Source organism: Mus caroli, chromosome 18 (genome assembly GCF_900094665.2).
Source record: "Mus caroli chromosome 18, CAROLI_EIJ_v1.1, whole genome shotgun sequence".
Lineage (NCBI taxonomy): Eukaryota > Metazoa > Chordata > Mammalia > Rodentia > Muridae > Mus > Mus caroli.
The window spans coordinates 78,744,288-78,770,747 of NC_034587.1; the positions used below are offsets into that span (position 1 = coordinate 78,744,288).

Consider the following 26,460-nt stretch of genomic DNA (forward strand, 5'->3'; position numbering starts at 1 on the left):
CTGCAGAAGAACCCTATCGTGTGTGGTGTCCTCATTCGCGGGCGAATCAGCGAACACTCACACATTCCAGTTACCGAGAACAAAACACACACACTCTCTGGTTATGCTCCAGCTAACACACACTGGAGTGTTGTGTGCACAGCTGCCACTCTGCAGCAGCACTAGGGAGCAGGTGAGAAAAACCCTGTAGATGCCCAGTGCAGATACTGCAGGTGCCCAGTGCAGATGCCACTTTTAAATCTTCTCGGGGTGATGGAATCCAAGCCTGTGAAGCCGCCCACAGACAAGATGTGTGTGTGGAGAAACTTGCTCCTACTGTTTCCAGAGCTGTTTAAACAACAAAGAAGGTATAGGGATGGCTGGCTGCTGTGTACCTGGGACTGCAGGGTTAAGTGTAAGGTGGCTTTCACCCTCTGAGGAGCTTTGAAGCTTTAGCAGAATCCTGATCAATCCAGAATGCCATGGGACAGCAGAATGACCTGGCCAAGTACTGCATGCCGCATGAGCCTTTCCTGGGGGAACCTTTGGTTATTTGGAGCTCTAAGCTGGATGGCGTGGAGGAAGCCAGTCCTCAGCTTTTGTGTAAAGCTTCACTGTGGATGGAGCCAGAGCTATCTGTAAGCCCTAGGGGATCTGCTACATTCTGACACTATCCCTGTGGCAGCCGTAGCTTTAGCCCCCAGCCCAGCAAAGCCAAGAGACCACCAGGATTGAGACAAGGGATAGTCTAAGCACCCACGCCATTACCACAATTCCTAGAGGGCAGGAGTGAGCCAGGGAAGCTGCCCACAGTGCCCACAGAGAACCTGGTCGTGGAACCCGGTTGATCTCTGGTTCCATCATCAAGGTCAGGACATCAGCCTTTCAGGCTGCCTCTGCCTTCCACGGCCCAACCCACCCAACCTGGAGAAGGAGCCAGAGCAGTGCTTTTCTCCCTGGACTGGTAGCCATGGAGCACCTGTGGAGTCTCCCAAACCGCAAAGCCCTTTACCTGAGGGCAGGGATGCGGGCAGGCCTGGGCAGGACGTAACCTGAGCAGCCTAGCCTATAGATGAGGCTTTTGTACCGCTCTATGGTAGGCCGCAAGGCAGGCAGCCTTCGGGTCACCTCACAACACAGAAAGGCACTTGAAACAGCTCCACAGCAGCTGATCGGTTATAAGTCTCTAGCACCCCGGCAAATGCAGAGATCGTGTGTGACGAGAAATAGCGTGCAGGATGGATGATCCACTTCTCGGCATCCCTCCTCCCCACCCTGCATCTGGCCCTTCAGCTGCTCAGCCTGACCCCAACCAGGCAGGAGCAGGAACGATCGGTTCCTCCTCGCAGCCTGGGGAAGTGGTAGAGTCAGGCACAGCCATGGGTACTGGAGGGCCACTCATGCATCCTCTGAGGAGGGAGCCCCACAGACTTCAGGGCACGTACATCAGCAGATGATGCCTCCCCATCGCTGTCATCACGCCTGTATCCCCACGGCAGAGGACCAGAGTGCACCCCACAAGGGAGTCGCATCAGCTTCATGCCCTACAGACACGCTGGGCACATGGCTACCACTCACTCCAGGCCGCAAGAAGTAAATATACGGGAGTTTTAAAATAATACAAAAACTATTTTTATTGTTTTTTAAAAGCCAGCACAGTGGCTTTTGGCATAACTATCAATTTCTAATACAAAACTGGATTAAATAAATATCATCCAATGTATAAATAGACCATGAGACAATTCTGAAGATAAAAAGAGAACTTTTCGGTAAATTAAAAAATTAACTTTGAATTTTCTTGGTGGGGCTGAAGAACAATCACTATGGCATTTTAGAACCTGTCAAATATACAAATCTTGATTCAATACAAAAGTCTTCATGCCTTAAGCATTACACATAGAAAAGATTTAAATAGCACGATTTTTTGATTACTGCCTATTGCTCCTGACACACTAACAGATCTATACCATTTAGTCCATACAAAAAATGACCACAGTGCCTGTGCAGGTAGAGTGTGGAGTGGAATATAATGTTCACCTAACGGTGAGCACGCATGGGAAGAGCCGGTCAAAGGCAGCAGTGGCCAGTCAGTGCACTGCCGTAATTCCCAGGAATTGTGTAGCTCTAATTTTTAGACAGTAAAGAGGGTGCAACCAGATTTCAAGTTACTTCACTAGAATAAGGTTTAAAAGTGACACCAGGGCAAGTGAGACCCAATCGGGCTCTTGTGGGTGGCTCCTGTGCAGCTCCATTTTCCTTGGCTTTTGGTTTGGTTTGGGGGTAGCCCAGGCTGGCCTGGAGCATGCTATGAAGTAGAGGTTGACTGCCTCCATTTCCCAAATGTTGGGGTCACAAGTGTTTGAAAGCACATACGTGTTGCAACCCACTTAAGACTTTGCTCTAAATGATACGGATTTTACCCACATCCCATGCGTATAAACCAAGGGCAGAAAAAGAAGGGGCTATGGGTCACCTTCGCCTTGTACATGGGTCACGAGTCAGCACAGCAGCTCCAGGCCCTGGGGTCACTCTCCGTGGAGGTGTGGGGACAGGGTGTGTGTGTGTTGGGGGGGGGTGCAGGGGGTTGAAACTGGCTTGAGAGAAACCCCTTATGCAAGGAGGCATGAGATATCCCTGGGCACAGAACCTAAGAGAGGGCCTACAGATTCGTAACTCCCTTATAAAATACTACGTACATACATTTGTGTGAAGCCATGTAGGTTGGAACATGAGTCTTAGTAAGTGAATACACTTCTCAGAAGACAGCCCACAGTACCACAAGCTGTTCTCGGAAATCTGGATTACACAGATGTGCTAAACTCACAGGTACTCATGAGACCTCAGAGGAACTGAACTCAGCTTTCCTTATAAATGGTGTGCGGGGCATACAATTTTCTGGTGCACACGGCCTACCATTTTGGTACCTCACTATGGAAGCAACTTCTGAGGAGCCTCTCTAACCTCCTAAGCCCGGCTACTCTGCCCCCTCATCTCCTCAGGCTGCTCTCTGAGCACCTCTCGCCTGACTGGCTGTGAGGGGCTTCTTTCCCAGCCCCGCCCACCTTTATCTATGGCCCTGTGCGGGGTCTGTGCACGCCACACCCTCCTGCTCCCTCGGTCTCCTCAGCTGTACTCATTCTAGAGCCAGCAGCAGCACGCCTCAGGAATAGGCTTAGCGGTTCTTCTCCCAACCAGGAGCCTCCTCCAAGGACTGAGTGGCTCCGCAGAGCTGAAGGAGTGACACCGTCAAGACTGCACCAGGCACGGGATTTGCTGTCAAGGGTCATGCCTGGCTGTCAGCTCCATGTGCTTCAAGGGGACACCAAGAGGGTGTGCATTCTCTGGACCTCGCACAGGTAAAAGAAATATCATAACAGTTTTTGTTTTCTGCTAAAAATACCTGAATTGAAATTTATTCCCCCAACTAGTCTATCTGAAACATGATTAAAAACAAACAAATAAACAAAAACCACACATACACCACATTTCCTAATGCCATTTTGCATTTAGTTATTTCAAAACAGTTTATGTTATATAGAGTTCTAAAAATACAGTTCTCTATCCTCAAAACCCTGGTTACACATGAGGCTAGAAACCACTTTCCTAAAACAGCATCGCAAACATTTAAAATACAGAGATCAACCTGTAAACCACAATATTCAAGTGAGTTATCTTCTCAAAACCTTGTATTCTCAAGGAATGTTGGTAAGGAAGCAGCTTTGATGGGGAGGAAGTAAAATCAAATATACACATGTCAGGCTCGCTCGCTAATAAATTGAGAAAAGACACAAAATGGGTTACTGGTAGATTTTCTTTTCTTTAACCAAAATAAAAGCAGGCTTCAGATTTCCCTGGTCAGGTCTTACTTACATAGGTAACTGACTATATCCAGTCAGCGCCCTGCATTCACTACACAACCAGGAAGTAGCCAGCCTCTTTACAGATGACCTGAGATGACACTTAATGCTGAGAGGAAAATAAATAACCCAGACAGAGCAAAAAAATTTAAATCCGATAATTTCAATGTGGGGGCTACCTGTCCACTAAAATTAATTAATATTTCTAAAATATTTCAATACAAAATTATAAAAGAAAAAGTGCATGGATAGCAGAGACTTTAAAACTCTCGCACAATTACAATTCTTTTGAAAACACTACCACAGCCAGTGTGCACACTGACATTTGGGGGCCTTGGGTTTTTAAGTCCAGTATCACAAGAAGTCAAGTAAGGCTTTTTTCTTCTTAAAAAAATATACAATACAGAAATCAGTTTGGAAAAAAGTAATAATATTTAACAGTTCTCTGACTTAAATATTTTCACATAACAAAAGTTTTTATGTCACTGTCAATATTACTTATATACAGATGACAAAAGTGAACAGAATCAAAAGATGCCCTTTCAAAATAACAGTGAAATGTCTCTCTTCAGGACTCTAGTGAACAAGTCCACATAACATTCATAATAAAACTGCTCTCTTCTGACACCAAGGAGGCAATGAGAGAAAATAAAGGCAATTATTTTTTTTCAGAAAAAAAATAGAGCCCAGCTTTCTGTTACAGTGAAAAAGATCTCCATTTATTAACAGTGAACAGGACACGGGCCTGAGGTGCACGGGGAGTGGCCCCAGATGCGCTCTGTGAGGAGGAGGACTGCTTCTATTTACAACGCGTCCTCCGCAGCCACGCCACACGGAGGGAGGCCCACGTGTCTGTCTATGTACACAGGTATTTACATATGGAACATATAAATAGCGTCAAGGGACTGCTGTCAAGTGGGAACCGTCTGTCTTTGGAATGCTGAAGCGCACACTGCTCGGCGCAGGAGGGTTTGGTTTGGGATGCGTCTGTGTCCCCTGGGGCACTGCTTGATGACGCTAACAGTCCCCTGAGACAACACACCTCCGTACGCGTGAGGACAGTCGCAGGGCTCTGTGTCCTTAGCCTTAAAATACGGATACATTTACTGAGTGGACAGGGACAGCTACTGTCCATACAGGGTATGGCTTGTGCTTCTGCAGTGACCTAACCCATGTGACCGGACAGATTCATCTGTGTGAGCAGCTGGCCCTCGCCTGCAGGTCAGGCCCCCTCCACAGCCCTGCTGAGGCAGCGCCTGTGTTCACAGAACTAGGGGTCAGGTTCTGTGATGGAGAGAGCTGGCCCAGCCGTCTCTCAAGGCATCAGTTGCGTGAACTTAAGAGCGGGCTAGAAAAGAACTGATTGTTACTAATTAGCAAAATGCAGAGTAAAAAGTGGAGAAACAGCCGCATGTGACAGCACTGCCTCCGAACTTCATGCACTACCATACGCGTGTTTTCCCATGTTGATGTGTCTTTTGCTAACACAAATCTCACCGCAATGATATTCAGACCCAGTTCATCTGCTACGCACACACACTGCCATGAGAAGGTGAGTGCCCATGGCAGTGCCCAGCTCTGTCATTTGTCGGCAATGACAACGCTACATTTGTGCATTTCCCAGTCGCTTTCCCGTGAGTCTTTGAATGACAATGATTCTTCAAATAATTTTAGCTAAAACATTAGTGTGGTACTAACTACCACTTGAAGTTTCAGAACAGAGCCTCTGCGGGCTCTAGCCCTCACGTGCAGCTCCATGGAGGATGCTCTGGCCTCTTTCCACGGCATCAGAACACATTGGTCAGGGTCTGCCATTCACCCGCTGCCTCCGGCACCACTTCCTCCAAGTGGAGGGTCCTTAGCTCATCCCCATCCTGTTCCTGGACCACAGTGGCTGCCTGCAAGGTCCCTGCAGATGCAAAGAGAAAGAAGGCCTCAAATCTCAGAAGCAGGCCAGCGTGTACTTTTAAACAAGAGTGCGTGGGAACAGGGAAACCTCTGGCTTGATCTACTCCTCGTCTCAGTGACGTGAAATAAGCCAAGCCAAGTAAATCGCCTTTGACCTTGCGATGTCAGTCCTGGGACTCTGGGCCTCATGCATACAGGAGGCAAGGACTGAAGCCTAAGGTAGTTTGTGTGGGTCAGAGCCACTGTGATGTGGGCACTTGTACACTGTGGGCTATGCCAACCCACAACCAGTGATGAGCCACTAGTAATAAACTCGCATCACAGACACTTCTAACAACATGCAGCCACTGACGGCCACAGCCATCCTACCCTTGGGCAGACATGTCTGGACACAATTGCAGTGACCACATGAGGATGACTACCTTCACTAAGCAAGACTAGTATCTTGCGACAAAACGAACCTACAGTACACGGCTGTATTGGGCTTGACTTGGATCTTAATGTCACACACCGTTTTGCATAGCTCCTGCCACTGGTGCAACCCAGCCTAAACGATTTACTCTGTTTAATAAAATGCTACGGCTATGTTACCATAAGGTCCAAAAGAGGGCCTCAAGCAGGGTAGGCAGCCATTCATAACCTGTAACCCGACTCTGATGGCGTTATTACGTAGAGGCCACAGAGAAGGCAGGGTCTGTGTAGCCTGGACTAAGTAGACAGAATGGAGGCGATGGTATCCAACACAGTCTGCAGACACTGCCCGCCTCTGTGCAGACTCCCAGCTGACACTCAGGTGACCTCTGACCTGTATGCTACCAAAGGGCCCCAGAAGGACTGAAAACAGCCAGCCATGATGCTCCTGCGGCCAGGCACGTGCTATAGAAGCACTGCCTGAAGCCGGCTGTAGCCCAGGACTCAGGAGGCTAAGGAAGGAAGACTGAGAGTGGGAAGCCAGCCTGGACTATTTACCTCAACTCTGTCTCAGGAGAAAGAAACGGGGAAGTAGGGAACAGGACCAGGGAAAGGAGCACAGCACAGGCTTCAACTCTTGTCTATAAAGTACAGTCCTTATAGGATCCACGAAGCATGGCTACTGTGAAATGGGCTAAAGGAACACTTGGAAAATACCCAGCGACCTAACCGTCCCACAGTAGTGTCTTCTCAGGGCAGGTCTCTCACCCACAAAGCTGTGTGCTCGCTTCATGTGCAGCTTCATGTTGCTCTTCTGTGTGAAGCCCATGACGCAGTAGTCACACCGGTAGGGCCGCTCGCCCGTGTGCTTCTTCATGTGCACCTGCAGCGCGCTCTTCTGGTTGAAGGCTTTGTCACACAGAGTGCAGTGGAATGGCCGCTCCCCTGCATGCAAAGTGCAAGCACAGTCAGTACCTTTCTCAAGATCACACACTTTAGCAGAGCACAATGTCACTCATTCCAGACAGCTCAGTGCTGAGAAAGACCACCACGGTGCCAGGAAGCAACATGCTGGTGAAGCCACGCCATGCTGAGACAAAAATGAAACCTGACTCAAGAGGTACCCAGACTCAAAGTAACGTCCAGAAATACAACACACATTATTTAAACAAAATGTTTTAATATATTTTATATGACACAAGGAAAAGACATTTGAACATGAGAATATCAAATCTCCTTATTATAAAGTATAATTTTCTATAATATTTAAAATGCCACTCAATTACCTTCAAGTGAATGTAGCACCTGAGAGAGTTGCCAAGCCTGACGTCTGCTGGGAGCTTCCCACCAGACCTCACTGTCTCCCTTGGCAAGCTATGCTGGCCCTGCCTCCAATCACTGAACCATCTGGGTAAGGTGTGGCTTCTTGCTTTTGCCTGCAAGTTGTTCCTATATGGCAGCCTCCTGCTGTAGTGTCAGGGTCCTTCCCCACAAGGGTAACAGCAGAGCCCCATATTCCTTCTCTTCAGTGGCCATGCACTGCAGATGAACCCCCCCAACACACACACCTGACTGCAGTGACTCCAGCCTGTTTCTCAGCAGCCTCTGGGGAGGAGGAAAGGACAGGTGGCTCTGGCGAACTGCACAGCTTCTCAGAGCATTCATCTAGCTGGGAGTAATTCACACACGTGGAAGCTAGGCTATGTCAAGTTTTTAGACAAGTCGGAAACAGCCTTTTCTCCAGAACGCCCCACCAAAGGGCTGGTAGCTGACTCTACCCCACAAGACTAAGCAAGGAACGGAGCAGAGCAACCCAGCTGCACCAATGATCCCGAGCACTGGGAGGTGAGCAGGGATCCATTAGATGCTGCGGCAACAGCCTTGGGACAACAAGTAGCAGAGTACTCGCCCAGCCCTGCATGCTTTAAGATCTCAGCTAATTTATCAGGACTTCAAACAGCTCAGGAGTGATCTTACCTCAGAGGTAAGAACAGCTGCAGGGAGAGCAATCCCAGCAGGCAGCCCTGGCATGACTGTGCAGAGTCAGGCAGCAGGGCAGGAGGGACCGCCTTACTGTTCAGCTGCACACAGACATCCTTCCCAGGATGTGTACTAAGGGCTCGGGCCCTGCCAGTCAAGCAGTATCTCTACCCCAAGAAGACAACAGGGCACCACTGTATATCCCCATGCATCTCAGAGGGCATAAGGTAACCACAGTCATGTTCAATGTTTTCCTGGCAAAGATCTTTAAAATGTTGTTCAAAGTCCAATACCATCATCCATACAGCTCTAGAGGGGACAGTGCTGTTGTCATAGTGCCCACTAGAGGAAAAAATGAAAAACTCAGAAGCAATCGTCAAAAATCAAATGGAAGCCGTGCCTATGCTGTGTGTGTATCTGAACACGTGTGTGTTTGTATGTGAGAAGTACACAAGCATTTGGGAGTGGAAGGGACATGACAGTCTCTGATGACAATCGTCACCAACTGTCTTGGTGTTTTATTTTATTTTATTTTTTCTGTTTGCTCTTGTTTCTTTTGAGACAGGGAAATCCTGCTGGCCTGGATCTTGCTATGTAGACAAGGCTGGCCTCAAACTTACGAGAATCCACCAGCCTCTGCCTGTCTAGTGCTGGATCAAGGTTGTGAGCCATCATGCCCAGCTTCTTTGCTTTCTAATGCAAAGTCTCTTACTGTCTGGAATGTGTCAAGGAGTCTAGGCTGCCTGGGCAGTGAGGCACAGTATCTATCCTCCAGCCTCTGCCTCCCCAGTGAGAAAATTCCTGTGACCATTTCTCTCTGTGAGAAGAGGCTGGAACTGTCAGCAGGCAGAGCACCACAGCAGCCTGGAGGGCTGGAGAGGTGCCCTCCACCTCCTAACCCAATGGAGGGAGGGGCACAGCACAGGCACACTTCATTTCCCAAGCTCACAACAACTGCCAAATCTCAAGTGGAAAAGTTAGTCAATGGTATAAGTTGATCAAAAACTAGAGAAAGTGGAACACTGGATGCTGTCCGTAACCAACAGGTCACATAGCACACGGGTATCCATATACCTCACTGCTTCTCTCACCGATGACCTCCTTCCCAGCACACGAGTAGCACACCTCATCCCTACCTGTGTGAATGCGGCTGTGTCGCTCCAGCTGGCTTGGTTTGGCAAATGCCTTTTCGCAGGAGTCACACTTGAACACTCTGGGCTTCTGAGAGCTGAGCGAGGGGCCGGCCTGGTGGGTCAGCATGTGCTCCTGGCAGAACACACAGATAACAGCCAACGTTAGGCCCTGCTAGAGTTGAGAGCTCTGACACAGAACTAGACAAGGAATCGCCTTTTGGGACAACCTCACGGGTGACCTTCTGACTGGGATGTCAGGACCTGGAGTCCGTCAGTGTCAGAAAGGTAAGAAATCGAGTCCACACAAGTGGCACTCTCTCTCCTCCTCAGGCTACAGTGATGGCTCGGGGAAACTGTCACCCTCATGCAGCATTCGCCAGCGAGGAGCCTGATGGTCTCTGTGAGGAGCCTCTGTCCCCACACTTTATAAGTCCACCTGAAAGCCAAGGCCCACAGCCAGCTCACAAACGCTTGGCCTAAAAGTCCAAGAAGATGGGAACTGTTTTGACAACTCTCCCAGAAGCCCTGTGACTCCGTGTAGCTGTTCTACCAATTACACAACTCCCCTGTGCAGAAGTCCATAATTCACAGATACATTTCCCATCTGCTGACAGCATCCCATAACTGCACTCTGGGCGGTGTGTGACTCAGCCTGTCTGTCACTGTTCTACGTTTGTGTGATCTGGTGACCTCAGAAATGTGACAGCTACTGTGCTGTGTCCTCTGAAGGCTGGCACTGAGGCTATTTTCAACGTTATCACACTACTACCCTGCTAGAGTCTTTATGCTACCCTAACCCTTGAAGCAGATTCAGACAGAAGTAGACATGGGCACTGTTTGCACATACATCTCAGATTTATAAAGAACATCACTGCACCCACATAGCCTATGAGGTAGCTCAAAGGACAAACAGGAAATAAGAAAACTGTTTTTAGCCTAGATGCTAAAAGTCAGAAAGTTTAGGACAGGCTGCAGAGCCTGAGACTTGAGCAGTAATTCCAACACTGTGCTGTGCCTACTGCTAACACTGATGCTTCCCTACGTCATCTGAGAAACACGGACACTGTAAGTGTAGCTGTGTGAACACCATGCCTTCGGAGGACCTCTTATTTGGGACAACCCAGTATTCAGGAGGAGCATGTTGTAACTCCATAGGCCATTTCTAGAGAGGACGGCTGCTGTGATAGCCCCAGGAGTGTGCAGGATCAGAGCTGTTATCTGGAGCTGATGCTTTTAAGACGCAGTGACAGGCTGCATCCTTTCATCAGAGCAGGCAGGCTTTGCTACACGGAAACTGAGAGTCTCCCCAAACAGGGGAGTTCTTGTCAGAGGGCCAGGCGAGAGTGGCTCTGCTCTTTATCACAGTGCTGAGGCCTCCTAGGACTCTGACAAACTTCTTCTACACCCGCAACCATGGCTGCTCACGTTCCTGGAGCTCCCATGTGAAAGCAGAGGCTTGGCGAGCATCAGCAGACGGCATTCAGAGGCCTCCGAGTGCGCTCAATGAGAGTAAGAGGTAAGGAAGGAGAGCATGGAGACGGTGCGTGTGTGCGTGTGCGTGTAAAAGACAATGAAGAAGGTGCATGTGTGTGTATAAGAGCCCTTGTGTTAGGCTGAGTGAGTTTGGGGCAGCTCACATCTCAGCCTCAAATGTCTATAGGGTGATGTCCAGAACACCATCGGAAGTGAGGTCAATTCCCACAGGAAAGATACTGGTGAGAATGGAGTCTCAGAGTCCAAGTTCCAAGAGGACAACAAGCTTTGAGCTTGAGTGTGCACAGAGAATGTGAAGCATCATCAAGCTGTCTACACAGTCTGCTGGAGCCTCACCGCAAGCCCACAGCTGAGGCTCACAGCAGCTCTCCTTATCTATGTGACTGACACAGCTCGACAAGGGCAGGTTTAGATGGACATACAGGGAAGCCCATGTCACTGACTATCCTCGCACACAGTCACAGGTGCGCCATCTCTCCCGTCTACACTGGCATGCAGTATCGCTGTGACTCAGAACAGCAGGGATATATTTCTGTGTGCTTGGATGACACATACTTCTTCCCTCTTGGCCACAGTGGGCTCTGCTGGGAGGGCTCTCAGCTATTACAGAGAATGTCCAAACTGTGACTTGTTGGCGATTCCCCCATGTAGGGCACAGCTTGGCTCTCATCACTGGCTTTATGATGGTGGTGCCGGCCATGCCAGGGTCAAGCAGCATCTCACAGGCTTTCCCACTACACATCCGTCTGCTTTTGCTACTCTCTGTCCTGCTACCCTGCTGTCCACGGGGCTCCCTTTAAAAGGAAAGAGGAAAGGCTGTATGATGATGCACTCCTTTAATCCCAGCACTGGGAGAGGCAGAAGCAGGTGGGTCTCTGTGATTTCAAAGCCAGCCTGGTCTACACAGAGTTCCAGGCTAGCCAGGACTGTATGAGACTTTGTCCCCTATTCCCTCCCCCAAACAAGGTGGGGAACCCTAGCTTGAAATTTCTTCCCAGGGTTCTGCATCCCTGGTGCATATATGGAAGGCTCTCCCTAGGGATACCTATCCTCTATCCACCACCTCTCTGCAGAGCTCTAGGTATCCTACATGTTCACCCTTCATGGCCAAAGGGGGTCCGGTCCCTGCCAGGTACCCCAAGGTAAACATGGAGTTAGTTATCCTGTACTTCCTCGGAGAATGTCCTGTCACACCGTGGATGCCAGCCCTCATGAGTTTCTTTTCCCACAGCCTCAAACATGATGAGAGCTTTTCCCAGTTCTGTCTGTGTGACAGATATGTGAGACATGATAGTCTGGCATCAGTTTCCATTAAAAACTTATTTTGAATTGCAATCTATACATATACAGCCAACAAGCCAATGCCTACGACAATTGGAACACACATTTACATCACCATCTCTAGAAATGTAGCAGACATGTGTCACTCAGTTTTTACTTTGGTTAGAAGCATTGTGGACTCACAGCTGTGGCTGTTCCCTGTCCCCAGGGTGTACCTTGAGGTGTGTGGCACGCTTGAAGGCCTTCCTGCAAACCCGGCAGCCATGGATTCGCTCCTTCCCATGCACCTCCTTGCTGTGGTGCATGAGCACGGCGGCTGAGGAGAAGGCACGGTCACAGTCCAGGCACTGGTGGGAAAGGCCCTCCTTTTCAGGCTGGCTGTTAGGGGTCAGCTGGGCGGAGACATCAGCCACCTGCAGAGAGTCAGGAGAAAGGAGGATTATGACAAGAGTGTAGACTGCAGGCTGCCAGGCAAGCAAGGTAAGCGCTGTGCTGCCTAACACACCATATTCCATGTGCTGCTGCACACACACACACACACACACACACAACACATACACACACGTACGCACAAGGCACACACATAACATACAAATACAATAAAAATGCTGTGGTTCAGATCTCCATATACTATACTAAAAACCTCAAAAGTAATTAATAGTGTTTAATTAGCTTGCTTGAACCGTGGATCCCAACTAATGAGTAGCTTTCCAAGTCAATTTTGTGGGATGCCATCAGAATTTACAAAACCAGCAAAACAGAGAAGATAAACTGTGCATCCCACAAAAATGGTGGGCCTCAGTTTAGAGATAAGTAATGATCTAATGGAACAATTATAAGAAATATGCATGTGACTTGCCAACATTTTTATTACTAGTTTGCTGAATACTTTTTCAAAATACCAAAATATTGAGTGGATCACAACACTGTAAAGAAAAGACAGAAAAGAAGAAAAGATACCGCAGAGATGGTGTTATGCAATGCTCATGTCAGTGGAAAAAACACAAACACACTAAGGTACTCACATAAAATGTAGCACATGTCAATGAGAAGGGTGTGAAAACCCTGGACTAAATGATATCAGTGTGGTTCTGCAGCAGTAGATAAAAGACTATGGTGATAGAGTAAATGACATGCAGCGCCAGAACCATCAAGAAACAGAGAAAGAAAAGATAAGCTTTTTGCTCAAGGATTTGACCGCAGGACAGCCAGATCCTACCTGTCAATCCTGTAACAGTCACCACCTGCTCACCATGCGCTCTGCTAGGACCTGGACTCAGAATCCTTACACACACTGCTGCTATGGTCTACTGATGAGGAGTAAGCAGACTACACTCAGGGCCTAGCGGTCTCAAGGCATGGATAGGGCTCAAACACTGACAGTGGCAGAGCAGGCAGAGCCCTGGCAGAGAGACTCATGAGTACACTAAGAAAATGGTTCATAACTGCTCACTTGTACACATTTACTGCCCTCCCCCATTTTTGCATTTAATATTTTAAATTCTTAAAAAAAGAATCACAAGCTAGATCAAGTTTTTGGTATTTAGATCACTTCATTAGTACTTAATACTCAAATGGAGTAGAGGAACTTCAAATTAATTTTAACCCAAGGCTTTCTGAGCACTGGAGCGATATAAAACTGAATGCTGAGAAGCCATAGATCAAAGGTCAGCAGTTTACTAGCTGCATAAAACAAGAAGTGGTACTGGGCGCCTTGATGTTGGCACTGGATTAGGAACTAGGAACTTGTCAGGTGACGAGACAAGTCAGACAGAGACTGGACCCTGAGGTGATAACCAAGGAGTCAGGGCTGCGGCTGGTATCCAGGTACATGGTGAGCAACTCAGGCCTGGGCTGAAACCCCACAGTGCACCCTAAGGAAAGGACTCCTGGGGCAGCCCCTCTAAACCCTGGGGGATCAGGTAGAGTACACTATGATAGTGACATTCCAGGTAGCCATGGTAACTGTCATTTGTGGTGGATAGCTGGCTTTGTTCGCCTGGGGCCCTGGGCTCCCTCTGTCCTGTTGACCCAGGGGTGAACGCAGCTGGTCACTAAGCCAGCGAGAGGGATGAACAAGGCTGTTCCCTAGCTACTTAGCCAATTCCAGTACTGCCTGGGACACTGCACTGAGGTGGATAGGCAAGCCTGAGTGCTAGTTCTGAGTTCCTCCCTACTCCTTCCTTCTGCTGCGTCTACTCTGTACCCTTCCACCGAGGCAGCAAGGCAGGAGCCAGCAGGACCACACTATCTCCCTCTGTCCCGTGAGTCTCTGGGGTGGCTCTAGGCTTTGACACAGATGAATTACACTTACACACAGATGCAGCTACAAGCTCTTCTCACGGAAACAAAATCAGGGAACTCCTGGGTATCACTGACATTTAATCTCTTTATGACAATAACTAAGTCCTTGTCCTAGTGGACAACTAGGACACTAGTCTCATTTCCTAGCAAGAGTCAGGCAAAGTTTAAAGCTCCCCAAAGTCAGAGGTCAACATCGATCTATTCTTTAGCTCTGACTCATTAAAGTATTAGAAAATGCTTATACACTTGTCTACATTCAGACAATCATTTACTACAATTTTGGTTCCTAAAACATGTGCTTTAAGAAAAAGACCAATCAGCCAGGGTAGCGGTGCACACCTTTAATCCCAGCACTCAGAAGGCAGAGACAGGTGGATTCCCATGAGTCAAGAAAGCCTGATCTATACAGAATGAGTTCCTGGATAGCCAAGGGTCCACAGAGAAACCCTGTCTTGGAAAACCAAAAAGGAAAACAAAAACAAAAACAAAAACAAATAAGAAAAAAAGTTTTTTATATATATATACACATATACATATATGTATATATATGTGTGTATATATATATATATATATATATATATATATATACACACACACACACACAGGTGTGTATATATATATATACATATGTGCATGCATGTAAAGATACAGGCAGAGATAAAAGAAACAATAGATGCTTCCAGGAAATACACCAAAGAACTAGTTAGTACAAGCAAAGAGCCGTAAGACTGAGCAGGAAGCGGAGAGCAAACACCAGTTTGAAAGTACATCAGCTCACTGTTGGCCACATCAAAGCTGATGGCTCTAAGCCACACCTACCACTGACCAAAATCTGGGAGCCACCATTTTCCAAGCCCACAAGACCAACAGAGTTCAGTACCTCTGCTCTGGGTCTGTCAGAGGCTGGCCCCATTCACTAGGGCCAACCCACATGGACTCTTTCACTGTTCCTGGTGCTGAGTGTGAGCTGCACAGGTGCCATACCTGGTAAGCTATTTCTTCCCCAGCAGCAGAGGAGGACTGTGGGGTGTGGCTCACCAAGATGACTTGTGGTGAGCCTGCTCCACCTTGGCCTGAGAGAGAGGGATCCGTGAGCAATGCTGGGAACTGCTGGCCCTGCCAAAAGATGACGACTGTTTTAGAAGTTTTCCTCACATTATCAGACATGCCATCTTTTTAAAAGACCTTTAGGGGTTGGTAATGTGGCTCAGTGGGTAATGGCATCTGCTACCAAGTCTAACAGCCTAAGTTTGACCCACACAGGAGGAGGAGATAACTGACTCTTAAGAGTTGTTCTCTGACATCTACATGAATACCACACACACACAAGCTTGCACTTACACACACACACTAAATAAAATGTACTTAAAAGAAAAAGCTTTCATGGCACAATCACTTTGGACAGCACCGTCTGCCATGTGACCGACAATCACTTGACACCAGGCAGAAGGTCTTACAGTAAAAGTGGGAATTGCTCAATTCTCCTCAACTTCTGCCTATGGAGATGGACTAAGGGGCAGTCATGCAAAGGAGTGATATTGTGACCTAGCCACATAAAGAAATATTTTTCACCAATAAGAAGGATGAAGTAGATGCATGGTATGTAACACAGGTGCACCCTAGAGACCCATCCACGTAAAGAGGGCCGTTCACAAAAGACCCCAAGGTGTTCGACAACTACACTCACATAAAGTAAACGCACCAGACAAACCTGGAGAGAAAGGGCAATGGCTGCAGAGGTTGTTTGGTAAGACAAGGTCAATGCCAATGCTAGCTGCATCTACAGTTACACAGCAGACAACCTCTGGACACTTCTATGAGGAAATTTCTAGACTAAGTTACTTGAAGGGGGGAAATTCACCTTAAATGTAGGTGACACATCCTGCTGGACTGAATAAAAACAAGGAAGCAAGCTGTGCACCAGGCCACTGTGTCTCTGCTTCTGACTGGGCTGTAATGTGACCAAGCTGAGGAACTGACATGGGAGCTGAGCAAAGCTGGACCCCGGTGAGTGGCAGCTGTGGAGTCTGAATGAGAGCGGCCCCACAAGCAGGCATATGTATTTCAAGGTTTGCTTCCCTGTCAGTAAACTGTTTAGGAAGGATCAGGAGGTGTGGCCTTGTTAGAAGTTAGTCATTGGGTCTGGTGTGGAGTGGGCCTTGAGGTTTTAAAAGCCTAGGCCAGGACCAGTTCATGCTTGGCACACTCTGTCTGCTGCCTGAGGTTCAGGATGTAAGCTTTTGGCTACTATTCCAGTGCCACACCTGCCTGCTTGCTGCCACACTCCCCACCATGACAGACGAAGCCTCTGAAGCTGTAGGCAAGCCTTCAGCTCAATGCTGTCTTCTACGAGCTGCTTTGGTTATGGTGTCTCTTCACAGCAGTAGAAAGGTTAGTAAGATAGCAGCTGGGTCAGAGTTTGAGCCAGTTCATAATTTCTCCTTTTGACATTTAATATATTACTTTAATGAGAATACAAAACTGTATATCTAATAGAGAACAAACTCACCTGAGAAGTGATGTTCAGTGTAACCGTATCCAGCCCTCCAGACAGCATGCCCTGAGTATCAGCCAGCGTCAGCGTGACACTGGCATCAGCACCCACCCCTGATGAAGACATGACTAGGTTCTGGGCTGAAATGGCTGACGGTGACATTGGTGCTGTTGAAGGCAGGCTCCCACTCGAAGGATTAAGTTCTACAGAAGAAGCAAAACAAATAATCAGTAGTAAGCCGGGACGCCCTGTCCTAGGGCCTGGGGAGAAAGCTCTGCAAAGGAGATCACCCGGAGCCACTGGCATCAATCCCCTGGCACCACGATAAGGAAATCACAAATCTTTGATGCAAAATGAAGAGAGGCTTTCTTTGGTTTCTAAGTTCACACAAGCCCGCATCCTCTGCTTCTTCAGCATGATCCTGCAGGTGTGTCCAACGTCCTGACTCTCCAAAACATCGTTATTATCTACAGACCTCATGCTTAACAGCCATGCAACTGAGTTGACAAGAAGGAAAAAAATTCAGGTTTTCAGTAAACTCACAATTCTGTGTTGGTCTACATTCAATGTTATCCTGTGCCACATAGAATTTTGCAAGTTAAGAAATCCCTGATAGAAAAAAAATCCAGAAGATTGTAAATGTGTCTCTGGCCCTTATCACTGCCAGCACTGTAGAAAGAAATCTCGGCAGGGATTTCTAGGACCACAGACTACAGAAGAAAGGAACCAGGTGGGAGCCATGAAGCAACTAGTTACAAAGCTGATGGGACTCTCCTGCTACTTCCTCATGCTTAGGTCTACGTAAAGCACAGGCTGTCAGAAGAACCTCACGCTAATACTCAAACGACACCTGCACTTTCTGCTGCTGCGCCAAAACCTTCCACTGTTTTCCCAAGCAGCCAGTGCTGAGAGAAAGGAAGATATCCAGAGCAGAATAAGCACAAGCAGACACGCCCTCTCTTCCAGAAGCACACTCCTATGCCCTCCTGGCAAGTGAAAAGAGCTACACAGGCATCTGCATCCTTCAAGGGCGCCAGCACTGAGCACACAGGCACAGCCAGGTCTCCCTACATGCTCTCTCACAACTCTGCACCCTTAACCTGCAAACATATGCTCATCACCCTGGACCAGCCCAGCAACAGGTACTGAGAACCCTAGAGAAATACTGAAACTGAAGTCCTAAAACTATGTCCTTATAACCTGTAAAAAAGAAAACAGGCTCCTGCCAACACCTCTGTGACCTGTGTGACACCAATCCAGAGCCTCTTCTAGGAGTCAGGGGCCAACAGTAAAGCCAGGCTACTTACTTGTAAGTGGAGTTCTCCAAATACAAGGCCTCCATAGATCCACACTCGTGGAGTCCCCCAATGTGCTGCACAGACCTGGAACCTTCAAAAGCAGTATAACCATTAGGAGGCTAGGATCGTGTGCATAGAAGTAGCCGCTGGGGCTCCCTCCCGCCTGCTCCCAGCTTGCACAGTGCTAATGCATCAGATGGGAGATGGGTCTGTGGCGGGCGGCTCATGCACCAGCACTCCAGCTACAGCTCTCAGCACAGCACTACCTGTGCTGCTCCACAGATCCGTGCTCACGCACAGGAGAACAGAAAGGGAAGGAAAGAAAGGTCCTTGGTGACGGTCGGGTGAGGCCAGTGCCGCAGAGTAGCTGCCTCAGAGTCCCGTCACCATCATTCTTAGAAATAAGCCCATGAGGCTGACACTGCTCCTTCCTACTAGGTAGCCCAGAAGACACCCTCACTGCCTGCTGAGGGAAAAGAACCTAAGGGCCTCTCCCTCCCCACCCACTAACGTACTAATATTGCCTCACTCGCTAGTGATGATCACAAACAGAAAGCTCCAACACAGCACAAGAAATCTAAAGAAAAAATCAAAGTGCACTTGTTCAGGGAACAGCTTCAGATGACGCCACAGTTCATCTTCAACACTGACAAAGCTGTCACTAGACAAACACTTGCCAAGAGGAGCTACCCTGGGTACAGCCGAAAGGGTCATAAAGCTACAACAGGAGAGCAGAGACTGTTTTCTTAAGCGTACAATTGGCGATAAGCTATAAACAGCTCTTGGTTATTACCTGTTAAAATCTCAAGAGTATGCAAATACAGTTTAATATTTAAGTAAGAGTCAGATTTTATTTGGTCTTCCAGGACACAACTCAACATATTATTTTACTTTATGGTTATGGTTATAAGTTACTTTAAGAGGTACTAAATAAATCAGACGTGGTAGAACATGCCTATGATCCCAGCATACAGGAGACTAAAGGAGGAAGCTCGAGAGTTCAAGACTACACAGCCACCTGGGCTAAGATCCTGTTTACAAAAACAACAACAAAAAAAACTAACAAAAAAATGTGTTCTATGAAGTGTGCTTGTCGGTTGTTGGCCTTAATCCTCAGGCAAATGGAGTCCTATTCATGGCACAGTGACCCTAGGAGAACAGTGGCAGCCATATCCCTTGGCAGTAACCAACACCTCTCTAACGGGATTTAAGATCCACTCAACAAGAGGGAAGCCATGCCTGGCACTGGACACCTACTTATCTACTCACTGCTAGTTAAGTCATGCACCGTGTAGGAGAACCTACACTCACCACTTTACTAACCAGCATAATCCCTACTAATGACCTAAGCATCAGTCTTTATACCACAGGTAAGTGTACACCTCCCTGATCATCAAGGAAACTTCTCTGCAACAGGCAAAGATCACAGAAAACCACAACCAATCAAAATTCAGAGTTGTGGACAAACTGCTCTCACAAATGAGGCTTGGGGAATACTGTGGAAAGACTGTAAGGGCTATGCCCATAATGTCCACCAACATGACCCTAGACATAAGGTGAATAACAATAGACAAGGCAAATGCTGAGCAAAAACCCCGTGAGGCCTATGCAAAAAAACTACAGGCACCCAGGGATGCTGAGAGCAGGAGAAAGTCTTCCTCAGGGAAAAGCACACCAATTAATTATCCAATAAAATCCATCAGCCCTGAAAATGCACACAGTGACATCATGAAGACTGCTCAGGTCTGTACACTCAGATGCATACATGCACATAACAATTACTGAAACAAAGGTGTGGTCTTACAGAGTACAGAGGGGAGGTCTTAGAGGAGGAAGGACAGGGAATGATGCAATTATACTCTCTCTCAAACATACAGAAAAATGCTAATCAAAGCAGGCACTGCTTTGAGTATGCTGAGTAGGGTCAACTTCTAAGAAAGTGAGCTGTAATTTTATGAAACTTCAAATAGTTTGAAAACTGGGCAAGTGTTTGCCTCTGTTGTCCAGGTTGGGAAGTTTTAGAACTGTTGGGAAATAACAGATTGTTCTCAAATCTAGAGGGACTAATGCTAAAAGACCCTCACTCGCTATTAGCAAACAAAGAAATATCTTTACTTTCACTAAAAACAGAACTGGCTGTCCTGGAACTCATACTGTGACCAGGCTGGCCTCAAACTCAGAGATCCGCCTGCCTCTGCCTCCCGAGTGCTGGGACCAAGGGTGTATGCCTGAGCCTGACTTAATATACAATACAGACAGAAGTTCTCAGACAGCTGCCTTCCTCAGGCATCTAGGGATGAGAGGGTCACGGCCCAGGGCAAAGCGTAAGGCAGTAGAGAATTCTCTAACTGTAAGCAGTGGTCAGTTTACAAGCTTCTGACTCCATTCTGAGGAGGGCTGCAGCCTGTGGGTGGAGCAGAAACGTCACCACCTGTCAGGAAGCACATACCCAACACAGACTGATCACCCATTTATTCCTGGAGGAGAAAGTGAGCTACTCTATAAACTGACTGGGTGAAGTGAGGCCTTAGAAGTACATAGGTATCTTAAAATAGTAACAGGGAAACCACGCACAAGAACTTGTGGGAAACAACAACCCAAAGAAAGGGCCTAACTCTCACCTGGACCCCATAAAGTCATAGACACCTAACACTATGATGGCCTGGCCTCACAGCAGAGAGATACTTGGTGTATATGTCAAGGATCAACAAGCAGAGGACTCCTCAACTGTTTTTGGACTTTCAGGTTGGCTTGGTACCTGCGCTAGGTAGCTCTAGATCACCTGACACAAGTTAGAGGCATCTGAGAGAAGGGAGCCTCAATAGCATCCAGCCTTAGGCATGCATGTCGGGCATTTTCTTAATTAGTGATTGACAGGGGAGGGGCCAACCCATTGTGAGTGGGGTCATTCCTGGGATAGTGTCTTGAGTTCTATAAGAAAGCAGGCTGAGTAAGCAATGGGTACCAAGCCAGTAAGCAGCACCCCTCCATGGCCTGCCAGCTCCTGCCCCCAGGTACCTCCCCTGTCTGTGATCCTGTCGTGACTTCCTTTGACAAGGAATGGTTATGTCAAGGTGTGAGCCAAATCAGCCCTGCCTCCCTATGGTGCTTTGGTAAAGGTGTTTCCTCACAGCATCGATAGCCCTCACCAAGACAGTGCTCCACGGCTGCAGCCGGCTTAGTCACCGTCTGCCTGCTCATCATCGATAGCCCTCACCAAGACAGTGCTCCACGGCTGCAGCCGGCTTAGTCACCGTCTGCCTGCTCATCATCGATAGCCCTCACCAAGACAGTGCTCCACGGCTGCAGCCGGCTTAGTCACCGTCTGCCTGCTCATCTGGATCGGGATGAACTGTCTGGATCTGGACCTGAACTCACTGTTTTCTGCTCTCAGAATCTGCTTCAGCCCTGTAACTCACATCTGCAACAACTTCAGTGTCAAACCATGACCCTAGCAGCTCCCTCTTGCCATTAGTCTGGCCTATCATCTTATCAATGCAGGCTCTTTCTCGGCCCACTGCTGAAACCTCCTTAACTTCTCTGAAGCCTCCGTATTAACTTGTGTTAATCATTCTGTACCACACATATGCATATACAGATACATTTACTGCATGCTTTGTGATATGATAATATTAGTGATTAATACTTAAAAAAAACCTATGTTCATCTAATGCAGGATACCAGGATAGGCAGGACTATGGGACAAAGTGCTGTCATTAAAATGGTATTGTATACTTGTGTATTTTATCTTCAAATGTATTTGGTATTTGTGTATGTATGTATCTGTTGTTATTTTTAAAATTCGTAAATTGCTCGGCAGAGGTGGCACATGTCTTTAATCCCAGCACTTGGAAGGCAGAAGCAGGCAGATCTCTGAGTTCAAGGCCACCCTTGTCTACAGAGCAAGTTCCTGGACAGCTAGAGCTACACAGAGAAACCCTGTCTCAAAATTCTGAAATTGTGGAAAGAAACAAAGTGTTTACTGTTTCTGGCACAGTGCATCGTGACACTAAGCCTGCAGAGTATTAGAACTGTAGACACACTACAATGTCCTGTCTCCGAGTGCAGCCTGGTTCCGGAAATGGAACCCAAGGGTTATTTGGATGATGTGTTGCTGGGACAAACACATGAAGGAAAGTTTCACTGAAGCAGACACAGGAGAGAGGATGTTCTGCTAAAGCAAGCACATGAAAAGACACACGATGAAGGATTCTTTGCTAACAACACGCATGTGCTGGTCCACTTTACATTGAGTAGTTGAGCTGCATTTATTGGGACGCCGTAACAACGCACCAAGAAACTCCTGGTGCTGTACTGCAGTTTCCTGCAGCTCCCACTTCTGTTTGGCAGGGTAATGTCAGCTGAGACAGACATGCATGCAAGACACATGTTGAGATGACACGTGGAAGGCACATGATGTTTGAAGAGTTCAAAAAGGACTTGAAGGGCAGTGACGGAGACCAAGCTTGGCTTGCTTAGAGAGCAAGCTGTGCAAGGCTTCTGAGCCTCACATCTTCGTTGAGCTTCACTTCCCTGAGAGAGGCACGGCCGAGGCTGAGGCCTGGCTGTCTCTGCTAGGCAGTGCCACCACTGCTGATTCGTGTTTGCTGTCCTGACCACCAAACTGGACTGCTGCTGTATCTGTGGCATGTCTGCAAAGGGATCGAGCTGCCGCTGCTAACCTGTGAACTTGAAGAAGTATAGCAAAATTCGAGGCTTTAAAGCCCAGGCTTGGGAGTGTGGTCTTTGTGGCTTAGTGCTCCAGGTGCTGGTGATAAAACAGATAGCAACATTCCTTCCTCCACCCACCTGCTTCCTGGGTTCAAAGAGTGTTCATTCAAAGAAAGTCACCCTGACCCACCCTGACCATTGCTGGAACCTGCAATGCAAATGTGCTATCTTTAGGGGCTCTTAGAAACTGTCTTGAGAAATAACCCTCACAATTACTAGGTATTCCTTGTGACATTTGTGATTTTACACTTCCTTGTGACTCTTAACTGGTATCTCTGGTATTTTCCAACAACGCCCTCCCCACCTCCTTGAGTTGTGGTTTCTTCCTTTAAATACCCCCTTACTCAGCTACTCGGGGCGCCACGGTCCTCTACCCCTGCGTGGTGTATGACCATGGGCCCGAGAGTGCTCTTGAATAAAAATCCTCTTGCAGTTGCAGCAAGACCGTTTCTTGTGTGATTTGGGGTGTCGCCTCTCCTGAGTCAGAACATGGTGAGTCCTCACGTTGTGGGTCTTTCAAACTGAACTGCCAATTTCCAGACAACACAGACAGGGGTTGCTCTAAGGATCCATTTCTAAACAGGTCCACTTCCCCCATATCCTTTCTTTCCCACTACCTCTAGTAAGTGGTGGGCTACAAAGCATTTAAGAACCATCATTAAGAAGTTCTGAAAAAATTAAAGTTACAAGTTCCTTCATTTATGAAATTCTAGCTAGCTCTTTACCTAGATATTATATTATCTGTCACAGTTGTTAATAGATATTCTAATGTCCACGGCCACATGCCTGCCTAATTTGATACCACAATGCTGCCATTCCCTCTATCAGACCAGTCACAGGTCACAGGTACCAACAGGCTTCCAGACTCAGCAATGCAGAGCATCCCTGTGCTGACCGCCTCCTGCCCGTATCTTCCCACTGCTCACCAGCATGCTTGCTCCTAAAGAAACATCTGCTACTGGTTCAAAATCTGACCAACTTAAATAACATTTTGTTCACCACATATCAAACTCTGCACTATACAAAGCAAGTGACAGTGTGTATGGCATTGAGATTTTGCATGCAAAACTCCAAGTAGCCAACCAGAAACTGTCTCATACAACAAACCTTTTAAGTTAAAAATGAAATACTTAATGTTATAAACGGCTACTCTTTTACAATACCCATAAGCAATAGTGTAAGAATATGACCAACTATAGAAAAATAGGAAATACAAAAGCAAAGAACTTGATTTCTAAGCTATAAGCAAGAATTCTGTGTATTTTTTAATAAGGCCTAGCACATATCCAACACTGAGAGCACTCAAAAAAAAAAAAAAAAAGTTCTCAATAAAACAACTTTTTACCACTACCCTGATCAAAACAGCTTTCTTAAAATACTGAAACTCAGGATGTATAATCAAAAGAGGAGGGTTACTGAATCACGAGACCCAATGTTCATGTTCATTGTTCTGCAGCTGCCGAAAGGCGGGGTGCATCTTTCAGAAGTCAGACCCTCCTGATTTTAAAGCTTTTACTTTTTAATTTCCTTATTCCTACGCTTTATCTCAGTTCCACTCTTATTTCTGTGGAAATCTCACTGAACCTGGAAACCACGACCTTGGGCTGGTCTGGCAGTTTGCTGCCATTGTTCCTTCCACGTGTTCCAAATGAAACTTGGCTGCTTCCTCCATCGTACCAGGAAGTGAGCAGGATCTCTGGTGAAATGCTCCTGCTTGTAAGAGCAGTACTGGGAGGCAGTCATGAGAGCTTAAAGTCACTGTTAGACACCATCTGGGCTGGGGTTGCAGCTGCCCGCCTGGCACGGACAACACCCTGGGTTTACTCCCTAACACTGTGCATCCTGGAGGTGATGCGCTGAACCAGAAATGCTCCCCCCGGCCAGGCTCCTGTATTCCAATCCTTCTTCTCCATTCGGTTCGCTGTTTGCAAAGGCTGCAGAGACTTTAGAGGGTGCAGCCTTGCTGAAGAAAGCAGGTCATTGGGGGAAGGCTTGGGAAGTCTGCAGCCTCACCCCACTTCCGGTCACTCTTGTGTGTTTCATTGTACAGACGAGATGAGCCCTCTCCTGCTCCTGCTCCTGCTGCCGTGCCTCACCTGTCATCATGGACTCCCTCCAGACCCATAACCCAGATAAACTTTTCCTTTGAGTTGCCTTGGTCATGCTACTTGATCATAGCAACAACAAAAAGACTAGTGTACTGGGCACAGCAGTGTGTGCCTACACTCTCAGCACTGCGGAGGCAATAGGAGGATAATCAGAGATTCAACAGTGAGTTTGAAGCGGGCCTGGGCTACATAAAACACTGGCTTTTGTTTATATTTTTAAAAAAAGACTTAGTTTACATGAAGGGCTGAAGGCTGAGAGCAAGGAACCAGGTGGACAAGACATACCAGGCCCATGTTGCCCCAGCCAGAGTGAGCCAGAGGAACATGAGGTGCAGCAAGGAGGGGCTGACACTAGGCCAGAGGCTAACATTAGGGTGACTTGTTAATGTCAAGTGTACTTTACTGCAAATAGTATTCATCGATTTATTTATCAATGTTTTTCAATGGTCTAACCTATTTGTAACTTTCTACACAATCCTAGCAGTGTTCCAAAGATCCAAGGGTACGTGACACCATGGAGGTGCTTTGAAAATTATTTCTTGCGCACAGCTCAAATGAGCGATATTTCTTTAGTATACAGAATAGGAACAAGAATAAGGACATTACCTGTTCTTTAGTATGTTGCTAAATAAAAACACAGAGCAAAAGTAGCCAACTCTAAACATTAGTCACACCATAAACTCTACAGAGCCAGAAGGTCACGTATGAAGCCAGTTTTTTGCTTCTGATACTAGATTTCACTAGATTTGAACCTGCCAAATAAATGAAATATAGTATCTTTATGCACACCCGGTGCTGAAAAAGACACATACAAGATGGCCTTAAGTTGTGGGCCGAAAGATATCTACAGTGTGAACTTACTAACCAGAGATGGTCAGGGTGATCTCCTGTGGCGAGCCCGAGGATGAGGAGGCGGTGGGGCCGGCAGCCTGGGCTAGGACCTGGCTGAGACTGGAGTTGTTGATGGTCAGGGTGATCTCATGCGGGCCCGTCGATGTGGACACAAGGCCTTGTGAAGTCATCACTTGAGAGAGGTCCTGTGAACCTGCTCATCATGACAAAGCAAGTAATTGAGCCCTAATACACACACTTCTGCTTTACAGGAAAAGCATTATCTTCAAAGGGCAAAGACTCAGATAAATTATCAATCATATCTAATTGATTTATCTGAAAAGATAAAACTTGCCCTAGAGTTCACAGACTCTAGGTCTTTCTTATTCCCCAGTACACACACACACACACACACACACACACACACACACACACACACACAAGGGAAGGTACGGGAGATGATGAAATGAAAGGCCGGTGAGCAGAGCGTTCCAGTAACAGTAAGGTGGATATACTGAATGATCACCTCGAAACCAAGGGCACTGGAGGATTTATGCTTTGTTGGTAAGCTTTACAAAGAAATGAAAAATATCACTGCACTGACCTAAAACCACCCATGTTACCATGAGCAACTGTAGCCTCCCTCAGCCC

At 47.4% G+C, this 26,460-nt stretch overlaps 1 protein-coding gene across 1 annotated transcript in view; it reads right to left on the bottom strand.

Moving 5' to 3' along the window:
- Window positions 1-3,464: 3,464 nt before the first annotated feature.
- The window catches only part of Znf236 (zinc finger protein 236), a 103,723-nt gene continuing 80,727 nt past the window's right edge, over window positions 3,465-26,460 (bottom strand). Inside the window, exons 24-30 of the mRNA XM_021150329.2 lie at window positions 25,844-26,023; window positions 16,857-17,044; window positions 15,332-15,463; window positions 12,259-12,456; window positions 9,272-9,401; window positions 6,924-7,100; window positions 3,465-5,745 (exon numbers count right to left, since the gene is read on the bottom strand). Coding sequence (XP_021005988.1) covers window positions 5,624-5,745; window positions 6,924-7,100; window positions 9,272-9,401; window positions 12,259-12,456; window positions 15,332-15,463; window positions 16,857-17,044; window positions 25,844-26,023 — 1,127 coding nt within the window. The 3' untranslated portion in view covers window positions 3,465-5,623. The remainder of the gene's footprint in view (window positions 5,746-6,923; window positions 7,101-9,271; window positions 9,402-12,258; window positions 12,457-15,331; window positions 15,464-16,856; window positions 17,045-25,843; window positions 26,024-26,460) is intronic.